Here is a 12,189-nt window from a genome sequence, read left to right as displayed (position 1 = left end):
AAAGACAATAGAGGAAAAGAATCAAAATATTTATATTACCTATCCTGTGTGGTTTACCATTAGAGTAGCCAATTAGTTAATGAGGATAAGTTTTTATAGCAGAATCAGTTAATAAATAAAGAAAAAGGTAATTAGAAAAATGTCCACTTATCAAACCCTACTAAAATCTAGTCTATGATTATAGACTACAGTGACTGCTAAAACCACTAGATAAAAAGTTGACAGGAAACTTAATAACTGATCAATCAGGTTGACAACACCTAAACCCACCTGAACAATTTTAACACCACCGCAGTTGTGACAACTAGACATTAAATGCTCTTTATATTTTATAATCAGATCAGCTGTGAAGTATACTTGCAACTCTCCTTTTGGCCCACCCAAAAAAGGAGAGGAATCTAAAATTAAGCCTCCAGATCTAAACACCAGCTAACAGGAAATATGGAAAACAGAGGATCATGTTAAATGATCCTATGATAAAAATCAGTCAAACTGAGAACATGGGAAATTCCAAAGCACACATGAGACTTACTTAAACAAATAAGCAGTATACAGAGGGTGGAAAAAAAAAGGAAGGGGGAGTATTCTTATGGATTAAAAGAAATTTAAGAGCTAACAACCAAATGCAATACACAGACCTTTTCTGGATCTTGACTTAGATAAACCAACTATGAAAAGTGTTTTTCAGCATGGCAGGGGAAAAATGAGTGCAGTATTAAACAATATAAAGAAATTGTTTTTACTTTGGTTGGGTTTCATAACCATACTCGGAGAAGGCAATGGCACCCCACTCCAGTACTCTCGCTTGGAAAATCCCATGGACGGAGGAGCCTGGTGGGCTGCAGTCCATGGGGTCGCTGAGTCGGACACGACTGAGCGACTTCACTTTCACTTTTCACTTTCATGCATTGGAGAAAGAAATGGCAACCCACTCCAGTGTTCTTGCCTGGAGAATCCCAGGGATGGGGGAGCCTGGTGGGCTGCCGTCTATGGGGTTGCACAGAGTCGGACACAACTGAAGTGACTTAGCAGCAGCAGCATAACCATACTACAACTATGTTTTAAAAAGTCTTTATCTGTTAGTGACACACTATGGTATTTATAGTTGTAATGATATAATGTCTGGAATTTTCTTTAAAATACCCAACACAATAAAATTTAAGAATAGACAAAGAATAATAGTAATTGTTGAAACTGGTAAATAAGTACGTAGGAATTTATTATACTGTTCTGTCCACTTTGGTATATGTTAAACATCTTTCATAGTATATTTTTAAAGTTTTGTTCATAGCAGGAGCCCATGTTTTCATTATAACACTTGAAAAAATTAAATGTTTGTATATTGGTTTTTGCTGATAAATTTTAATTCCAATTCTATAAAGTCAATTCTTAATTCTTTGCACTTAATGGAGAGTAGCAGAGGGGAAAATAAGAACAGATAATAAAATCAACCTTCCAGATACTAAGAGAAAACAGTAAGTAGAAAGGTATGTAAGAAAGAGAAATAGCTACAACATATAAGCAGTGAAGTCAGTCATAAAAGTGCTGAGATAACTACTTAGGAATTATTAGGCTGATAGGAAATATAATTAGCAAACAGTTCACCGATAAAGGTAGTTTTGTTTTTCCTTATCATTGTCAACACTTATTTATTTCTAATGAAAAGTTTTGCTCTCTTACTGAAGAATTAGATTGCACCACTTCTTTTTCTATTGAGAGATACATGACAGAATAACATAAGACAATGTAAAGAATATTCTTACTGAGTGGAAGAGCATGCAGTGTCCTATCCGAGACTGGATGTCCTCAGGACCAGCATTACAGGAGTCCTCTCGAAGAAGTTTCCAGGTTTGACATTGACAGTTGAAAGCAAACAATCCACTGAACTGCGGTTCGCTGGCTCTGCTGTCATCTACACTGCCATTACATGTCAAAATCCTACCACCAAAGGTGTAGATCATGTGTTTTTCCGAGTCCATACACATCTACAGAACAAGGCAACAGGTTGAATAGCTTTAGACTGCTCCTGTCATATGAGTTAAAATTAAACCAATGTGTGCAGTTTTAGAATCTAAAAAAACTAAATATTGTCTTAATAATATCAAATACCATCCTTGATTATTATATGCACTTATTAATTTATATTAAAATCCTGCTCTGCTCACCACGTGGAAGAGATTCAGGATGGATTTCAAAATACCTTTCCAGGTTTCCTTTTTTTTTCTCCCCAGTGAGAATAAAATATGTTGGGTTAAGGAGTTTTATGCTTTCTCGAGCTGCATAATTTTTACCAAATCAACCAATAATAATTTAGTTACTGATTTAATACTGAACATACTCTGTGGGAAAACAGTGATCACATCCTCCTTATAAAAACTCCCTTTTTTCCATTCTAGTTCGTGCATGCTTAGTTGCTTCAGTCGTGTCCGACTTTGAGACTGTATGGACTGTAGCTCGCCAGGCTCCTTTGTCCATGGGATTCTCCAGGCAAGAATACTGGATTGGATTGCCATGCCCTCCTCCAGGGGATTTTCCTGACCCAGGGATTGAACTCACATCTCTTATGTCTCCTGCATTGGCAGGGTGGGGTTTTTTTTTTTTTACCACTAGTGCCACCTGAGAAGCCCTTTCCATTCTAGGCAAGCATTCCATTCCTCTTGCTACCGTTTAATAAAAGAGAAGATATGTGAATAAGAGTGATGTAGCTTATTCATCATTTTGCATTTATTTTACAAAATTCTCCCAGTTATGTTTTTACCAAAACAAACATACGAAAAGACAATTGCAGCAATCCGTCTTTGGGCTGACTTCTATGGCATGATGAATCTGGCCTCCTTTTAACACAGTATGTAAATTTAATTTTCTTTGAGGTACGTCAAGCAATTCATCCTCAAAAGCCAACCCTGACTCTTCCATTCTTTCAACTCAAGATTGTTTTTACAAAAATATCTCTGGGAAAACAGCCATTGGTCACAGGACAATAAATAAGAAACCAATTCTATTTCAAAGAATACATAAGTACAAGTTGGTAATCAGAGACTGAATACAAGTGGCATTTATGCTTAATAATAAATTTAATATTAAATAATATTCAATAATAATAAAACATCTTGTTGCTAAAGCACAAATACTAGGCATTATATGTTCAGTTCTTTCCTCCTATCAAAGTACTTCTGCTGTTTATTACTGGTATTGTTTTTAACAAAAAAACTAAATAATTATAAAGCTTATTTTAAAATTAGTATTTCATCTTAAAAAGAAACAATTCTAGTCTAGCACCTCCAAATCTTTACCTACCACTAAAGATTCACTCACTTGCCATTCCCCAGGTTTCTGGCAGACTTCTACAAATTAAGATGAAAATCTGTAATTCCCAGGGGTGAAATCTTGGGGAGCACGGTTCAAAAACTATGATGTCAAAGTTTTCATGTCCCTGGTACTCAGAAGAAAAGTGATCCTATGCTTTAATCTTAAATGATTATATCATGAAAAGCAATCCATCATATCCAAGCAATCCAACTCTATCATGAAAAGCAATCCATACATTGCTGAGGGACACACATAGAGTGAGCGTATTTTCATTTTCTTTCACAGAGTCATACTCATTTTGTTCAGTCCCTGTTATCTAGCCCTTATGGTTCTACTTCATATGACTACAAAGGGCATTTCTCTTTCCTTTGGGGGATATTTAACTTTCTTTTTGATATGGCTATTCTCATTTGTTATCAGAGAAACATAAACATCTTTATTTGGTAGCTCTTTCTTGCACAGCAGGCCAAACTCAAAGACAGAGGAAGATACTGCAGTAGCTTGATGATTCTTTCTCATATCTTAGAACAAACAGGACACAAAATAGAAATAATTTTATTCCTTTAGCTTGGTTGTTCCCTGTAAGATACCTAGTTTCAATGAGAGTCTATTTTCAGATAACAAGTTTTAATCACTCCAGGGAACTTTGCTGTTTATCAGTTTATGGTTTCCTTTTAATTTTTTATCTCTGAAAAATGTTTTGAAAATCCAATGGCTTATTAAAACTATGCAATCCACAGTATCTCTTCCCTCAAGAAATCTTGAGTCTACTCTGTCAGGATAGATATTTAATTTCTAAAATCAAATAAATAATGGATAGCCACTTATTCCTCACACCTATCCCCAATTGTTTTTTTAATTTGAAAGTATCTTATTTTACTTTATTACATGAACACAAGGTTGGCTAGGGTTAGGGTGAGTTCAAAATTAATTTCTTCCTCACAAAATCTGAAGAAATTATTATAAAGCTAAGTAGTGTCGTCCAACCCATTACCCGACCTCCCAGCAACATCCAAAAATCCTCATGTTAAACTGATTCTTGTGTATGTTGTGCGTTTGTGCTCAGTCATGTCTGACTCTTTGTGACGCTATGGACTGTAGCCCGCCACTTTCCTCTGCCCATGGAATTTTCCAGGCAAGAATACTGGAGCACATTGCCACTTGCTCCTTCAGGGGGTCTTCCTGACCCATGGAACAAACCCACATCTCTGTGTCTCCTGCATGGGCAGGCGGCTTCTTTACCACTAGGTGCCACCTAGGAGGCTGATACTTGTTTACTCTCGAAGGTAACCAATTTTCTCTCTGTAACTTATAGGATTTTCTCTTTCTTGATTCTGAGATATCATTAAGGAAGTATCAAGGCAGGGATATTCTTTTTTCATTTATCCTGATCTGTACTAGGAATTTCTTTCATTCTGAAAAGTATCTTTCTTTAGTTCTGATAATTTTCTTCATTTTTACCTTGAGTGGGGTTTTTGTTTGTTTGTTGGCTTCCATTCTCTTTCTAGAACTATCAGGTACATATTCAAATTTCAGAATATTTCAGAACAATTTTGTTTTTCTCTCATAATTTCAGAGAGAAACGTAATAATTTAGTAACCATTTAGAGGTGAGGATGTCCACATTGCTTTTTAATCTATTTACTGAATTTTTAAATTTCACTATCAAATCTTTAATTTATAATTTTTCTATATATTTCCTTTTCATGGACGCAGTAGCCTCCTGAATTGCTCTAATCACTTAAAGATGTCTTCAGTTCACACTACAAGCTGTTTTTAAGTCTTAGTTTGTTGAGTTCAGTATCTCATGTCTCATAGTATTAAATTATCTTCAAATATTTGGATTTGGGCATTACTGTTTTAGCCTTCTTCGTATCTGAGAACCCCTATTCATCTGCCTGTTGCATATACAGTCTACCTAAGGGACTGTGTAGGGCAAGACGAGACATAATGCTGTGAAGGGTGCTGCAGGCAGCTCTCCAGTGCTTTATCTGTCCAGCTCCAATGTCCACACTGAACACTTGACCTGTTAATAACGATCACAGTCCAGTGCTACTCAGTCAAACTGGAAACTGTCCAGCTGTTTCATCCCCAATGGATCATGTACTGTTTGCCCCAAAATACATACTTTGAGACTCCAGTTGCTGCTGTCTTACAGGTTGTGGTTTATTTTGGTTGGATCTAATCCTACCTGCTTTCTAACTCATAAGAATTCCCTCAAATATTTTAAGTTCCCTAAGAGCAATCTTTCTTTTTTTTCTACACAATTACTAATGTATTCTCTTGTCATTTCACAGGATGCTGGGCAGGAAGACAGTAAAAGTGTATGTTCAATGATCCACACTGACCCAGGGAGAATGTCAGTAAGCTGAGATCTCCAATCTTGTGACTGAAGTTCCTCCTGTCTCTTCTTGATTGGCTCATTTTACACTGTCCAGTACTTTATGTCAAGTCCTTGGCTCATACTGTCTTTTCTTTGAAAACCTTCTAGATACTGTCTCTTAGCACTGAATGCAACTGTAGATCATTTTGTCTAGTTGCCCCAAAATGGCTTCTTTATCTTTGAAATTCAATGTCACTAATATATTATCACAGTTGAATTTTTTACAGTTGAATGCCTAGGGCAATTTTCTCTGGCTATAACACATCCTTTTACACTATGTGGAATAGGTTTCCGTCTTGAGGAAATTCTTCTTGAATTTTATGTATAAATATTTCTTCTGTTACATTGTTTTGGTTTTCTTCTTTAATGTGTCCAATAATGTATATGTTGGCTCTCTTTTGCATGTCTTTTCTGTCTATACTTTCCTGCTAAGCTAAGTCACTTCAGTCGTGTCCGACTCTGTGTGACCTCATAGACGGCAGCCCACCAGGCTCCCCCGTCCCTGGGATTCTCTAGACAACAACACTGGAGTAGGTTGCCATTTCCTTCTCCATATTTCCTAGCTAGCTGTTATATCCATACTTGCTTTCTTTATCTGCTTTTTGTATTTCTTATGACCCTTACCCAGTCTTCTTTATGTTCCTTGTAAACTAGTGAAGTTTACTATATTTTTCTTCAATTTCTTCCCTGAGATTTACCAGGCCCAGTTTCACCTGCTCCAATTATTTGGCCATCTCATCTGCATTCTTGAATGTATGCCTTGTAGTTTTCTTCAGAGTTTCAAGCTTCATTAAGTCATTTAATTTATGTTAGAATATTGGAATATAATTTTCATCTGCTGTTAGCATGAAAGAAAGCTTCTGCTACTGTTTTTACTTTCACTGCTTTCCTTTAGAGTACTTCACTAAAGATCTGTTTACTACTGATTACACTGTTTACTACTTATTAGTTTTTCATATTTAATTAACATTTAAATATGATTTCCCATATTTAACTGAGCTAAATTTCCCTGCACCAGATAATACAAGGTTCCTATGGAGGTATGATATTCCTTCTCAAGGAATTCCTCCTCTATTTCTAATGAATTGCATGGCTTCTTCAAAATATGGAGCTTCTGTGAAGCCATGTTTTCTCTAACTGGATCTCATCTGGCTTAGGGGGCCTTACCTGGAGCCTTGAGCTCCCCCAGTTCCTTCAATGGACATGCAGAACAAGCCACTGTCCCTACTTGTCATGGTGTTTCCATACCACTTATGGGCCTTGCTGGGCATTTTCCACATGGTGAAAAGTCAAAGTGAAAGGCGCTCAGTCGTATCCGACTCTTTGTGACCCCATGGACTATACAGTCCATGGCATTCTCCAGGCCAGAATACTGGAGTGGGTAGCCTTTCCCTGCTCCAGGGGATCTAACCAACCCAGGGATCGAACCCAGGTCTCTGACACTGCAGGAGGATTCTTTACCAGCTGAGCCACAAGGGAAGCCCAACAATACTGGACTGGGTGGCCTATCCCTTCTCCAGCGGATCTTCCCGACCCAGGAATTGAACCTGGGTCTCCTGCATTGCAGATGGATTCTTCACCAAACTGAGCTATCAGGGAAGCCCCCATGTTACTTAACTGATTTCCTCAGTAGCTGCAATGGGTTCAATTTCTGCTCTGCTCATGACATTTCCATTAAGATGTACCTCTGCTAGGCTTCCTCTGCATTCCCAGTTCTCCCCATTAAACAGCTGTGAACTTCAATACAGCTTCTGGGTATTCCAGTTGTTTCTGGCTAAATTTACAAGGAATTGGGAGTTGTGGGTTTTCTTTGGCTTCTGGTTTTGCTGAATATGTGACTTGTCTTGTTTTTTTGCTTCTTTAAAAATCTTTTCGATTGGTTCTCATTGTTCCTGAAGAATCACACAAAGCAACAACATGGAAAGCTTCAGAACTAAGCTGCCACTATGTCCTTAGGAAATCTAAAAGTCTCTGAATTTTAATTTTTTTAATATGCTAAAATTTAAAATGGCAAAGTAATTTTTAAACACAACTTCAGGCCTCTAGCTTTCTCATGATCCTCTCAAATTGAATGTTAAGTATCAAATCTTATAGTGTTACAAACAACTCCAAGTATTTCTTGGAGTCGGTTCCAACTTATAACTTTGAATTTGCATGAAACAGAACAGAAAATGTATGCTAGTACGTTGTGTTAATTGTTCAAGGTCACAGAAGTAGCTATTGGCTGAATCACCACTGCAATCTTGGCCTCTTCACCCCTAGTGTCCTGTTAATAACATCTACTGAGTTAAAAGTGAAGCATTATTTAACAGAACCTAGGCTTCAGGGGACATTCTATTTTACCAAAGTCAAGAGAAACATAGGCCCACATGAGCACAACGTATGCGATATCCTCAGACTACCCCTAAGTTATTCTTTTTTTCAACCTGTAAAAACATAAGCATCTTTTGGAAAAGATATTTGGAACAAGTTGGAAGAAAATAAATTGTTCCCCTAATAACATTATCTGTTGATGTTCTATTTTTAAAAGATCAGAGCAAGTCTAACTTTTTTGGAGTTCTTATTTTCTACATGAACAACACTGAGTATGTCAGCAGGAAAGTGCAAAGCCTTACAGAGCTGGGTTATGTACAGCCAGCACAAGTTACAAATTCAATCTGGGGAGCACACTCTATACTAATGTTTTTTATTTTCCACCCACCACATACTCGGTAGGCATATAAGCCACTCCCCTCACCATTCTCCTATAAAATCTTCTTGTTAATATAAACATGGCAGGAGGAAAGTTTTACAGAATTAACAAAAACTGGTAAAGAAGCAGTAAATAAAGACTTTAGTTTTAATGCCTAGATATTAGGCATAGATTATGTCATAAATTCTAGCACCACCCCCCAATTTCTCAAGTACTGATATAATGTTTTGTTCATTAATAGTACTATAGATTTAAAAAAAAATCTTTTTCTTCCCCATACTCCAAAAACTTTGGACATGGGCTGAGCCAAGCAAAACTGCCTACTGAATTCAAAGTGGTTACTATTTAGTTTGAAGTAGTACTGACCTAAACTGAAAGGATACAAAATAAGAATTTAAAAATAAAAAAAAAATTCAAAGACAGATAACAATAACTGGGATGATGAGAGCTATACACATACTGATATTTAAATGGTTTATGAGACTACTATATGTAGTCTTGTTTACAACATCATTATATGACTTCTACTGGTCCTGAATTTAAACTTCATCTAGCACATGCCAAATATACAAAAGTGAATATACTGTACTCACATTGGAAGAAACACTCTACATTTCAAATCCTTGAACTCATTATAAAGTAATTAAAAAATTTTCAGGAATGTAGAATAAACAATTTAAAATTTAATGTTATGATTTATGAATACCATAGAACTAAATGTGCCTTTCCATCTACTCTCCATAAAGTTTTCATAAATTAACAACTGTGTTCTGAGATCATATCACTTTATTTTATACCAAATAAGAGAAAAAAAAATTAAAGAATAACTTTAAACTACTGAAACAATAGTTTCTTTTATTATTTGTCATGGGTATTTGTGGTAGAAATCACTAACAGAAAACTCAGCATAACATCTGAAATTCGAACAGCTAGAGTGACTAAGCACTAATTAATTCCACCATATAGTTATCTATGCACCAAACCTGATGATCAAACACTAGTTTCGGTCCTCCATCAGCAGCAGTATCCTCACTGAGTAACATCCATGTGTTTGTGTCAATGTCGTAACGATAGAAATCACTTTTCAGAGATTTGCTGTTCCTCACAGAGGAATCCAAATAACGCCCCAAAGTGTAGATTTGCCTTCGTTGAATGTCAATGCACATTTTATGACATGATCTAGCACTAGGACCATTCTGTGGAGAGCAAACAAAAAAAAAAAAGAAAGAAAGAAAGAAAATTCAAAGAATAAATAACAGAAAACAAAATTAAATGCCTCTTTTTGCTGACTTTCACGAACAGGTTTGCTCAGAAATTTGATCAAGTCCAACTAATATATGTCCAATATTAGACTTAAGTCTCTATAGAAAAATAAAAGAAGCAATAGGAGACACAAATCTTAGCTTAGAAATGCTTAAACTATACCAGGAAAGACGAGAACAACTATTTTCTATTTTATGGCACTCTGTTTATAACACTTATATGCCTTCTAATGTATACTCCATTACATTTTGTCATTTGGGTACAGAGCTTAATTCTTTTGTACATGTCAATCTACTCAAAGACACTTTTGGTTTTTCAAAATATTTTTGTACACTTCATCAGAATCTAGCATAAAACAGATACTCCAAGAATATTTAGAATTTCATAATTGGTAGGAACCTTAATAAAACTTATAGTTTGATGTTCTCCTTTAAAAAATAAAGATGCAGAAGCTCAAAGAAGAAAGATATCCTTCTGAAAGTAGTAAGCTAGTGAAAGAAGCAGAATGAGAATCCAAGTCTTTCTCTACTTCTTCCACACTTTATATTATATAAAATTGACTCTCCTGACAAGATAAATAATTCAGCTACATTAAACAATTAGGGAACAAAATGAAGAACAGTACATTATCAACAGAAATTAATTAGTTGAGATCACTTGTATCACAGGACAGAAAAGGTTAAAAAAACATTGTAGTATAAACCTAAAAAAAAACAAGAATTCATGGGAAAAAAAAATGGAACTTCAACTGGATAGAAGTGGATTAGTTGAAAGAGGGAAAAGGAAAAATAACTTGTATTTGTTAAATATCTCCTAAATTCTACCTATATAATTACTATGTATGCATATATATATTTTATTTATCCTTGTAACAACTCCATAAGGAAATAATATCACCATTTCACAGTCTAAATAGTCTGTCTACAGTCTAAGATATAGAATCTAAGACCCAGTGTAACCAAGCCAAAAACTGTTCTTTCTACTCTTCCATACTGTTTTCTCCAGAAGAGAAAAAAAAGCAAAATTACACTACAGTATGTGCAGTTATGACTGAGATGAAGAATTCCTGCCACAGAAACAGCAGAGTTGAGTATAAGGTAGAAATACAAAAAGCCTGTGAATGACTGACAGAGAACTGAATATAATCTTGCAAGCATTAAAGAGCTATTATAGATTTCTAGAGAAGGATACAACATAAAAAAGCAGTATTACAGGATGAGTAATCCAGTATTATTTAGATTAGATGAAGGAATAAAAATATCAGACAGGAAAAACAGCTTGACATTTGTGTGAGTATTCACACTAATTACTATTTTAAGATTATTGTTAAATATTTTTGTCAAGGAAAATCTGCAGCAGAAAGGCAGAAATTTTATTTAAGAAAGAATTTCCGCTCTGGCTGCCATGTTGTGTCCCCACATGTGTGCACCTAATTTCAGCTGGTCTGCAGGAGACCCCCTAAGCACCAAACCTAATCCACCAGGGGAGCCTACTTCTGCTCCAGCAAGATGAAAGAAACTATCGCGAACCAGAATAAACTCGCCAAATGGCAGGCACAAGCGCACATTAGTGGGAAAAAAACTGCTAGCAGAAAGAAGAAAGTGGTTCTTAGAACAGTTACAGCAGACAATAAAGAAATTTCAGTTCTCTTTAAAGAAGTCAGAGGTAAACAGTATCTCTGGTATTGAAGAGGTGAAGATGTTCACAAATCAAGGAATAGTGATTCACTTGAACAACCCTAGAGGTTAGGCCTCTCTGGTAGCAAAGACTTTCACTGTTACAGGCCATGCTGAGACAAAGCAGCTGACAGAAATGCTACCCAGCATCTTAAACCTGCTTGGCACAGAGTCCGACCAGTTTAAGAAGACAGGCTGAGGCTCTGCCTGAACAATCTGTGGATGGAAAAGCACCACTTGCCATGGGAGAGGATGATGATGATGAAGTTCTAGATGTTGTGGACAATTTTGGTGAAGCTTCCAAGAATGAAGCAAAGTAAGCCGAGTCAACTTCTGATGAAGATAAATCTTGAAAAAGTTATTGGGAGTTGCTATCTTATATTATGACTGCTCTTTAAAATTTTATGGATCTAATAAAATCTAGATCTAGTATTTTTAATCCCAAGCCCCAAGACAATGCAGCTCTTCGCATTTTTTGCTTGTATACAATTCATTCTTTGCAGCTAATTAAGCTGAAGAAGCCTGGGAGGAAAGTCTGAAACGCAAGTTAATAAAGTTCTTTACCTGGTTAAAAAAAAAAACAAAAACAATTTCCTCTGTAATTAAACAATTTCAAAAACAAATATGAGGCAACATATAATGAATCTATGCCATATTCCCTACAGTGTGAAATCTGAAGTTTTAATAGGAGAATAATAGAACTTCTTGCTTCAGTTTAATTAGCAAAAGTGCTATTAAAATGATGAGCAAATTACTTCCTAACTAAGAAGAAAAAAGGGAATAAAGAATAGAAACCAAGAAACTGGGGAACAGAAGAAAAAATAGAGAAAACTAATAAAGTTATTTTTTTCCTTTCAAAAAATAACA

The 12,189-nt window shown here is 35.8% G+C and overlaps 1 protein-coding gene and 1 pseudogene across 8 annotated transcripts in view; one reads left to right on the top strand and one right to left on the bottom strand.

Moving 5' to 3' along the window:
• Window positions 1-12,189, bottom strand: part of MKLN1 (muskelin 1) — a 392,319-nt gene that overhangs the window by 67,370 nt on the left and 312,760 nt on the right. For all 8 annotated transcript variants that reach the window (XM_005902205.2, XM_070369015.1, XM_070369017.1 and 5 more), the window contains 2 exons: window positions 9,367-9,579; window positions 1,764-1,985 (listed from right to left, as the gene is read on the bottom strand). In XM_005902205.2, coding sequence (XP_005902267.2) covers window positions 1,764-1,985; window positions 9,367-9,579 — 435 coding nt within the window. The remainder of the gene's footprint in view (window positions 1-1,763; window positions 1,986-9,366; window positions 9,580-12,189) is intronic.
• Window positions 10,759-11,966, top strand: LOC102282480 (transcription factor BTF3 pseudogene; annotated as a pseudogene).

The sequence above is a fragment of the Bos mutus genome, chromosome 4 (genome assembly GCF_027580195.1).
Source record: "Bos mutus isolate GX-2022 chromosome 4, NWIPB_WYAK_1.1, whole genome shotgun sequence".
Lineage (NCBI taxonomy): Eukaryota > Metazoa > Chordata > Mammalia > Artiodactyla > Bovidae > Bos > Bos mutus.
The sequence above is the reverse complement of the archived record's forward strand: the minus strand, read 5'-3'. Positions and strand labels throughout refer to the sequence as shown.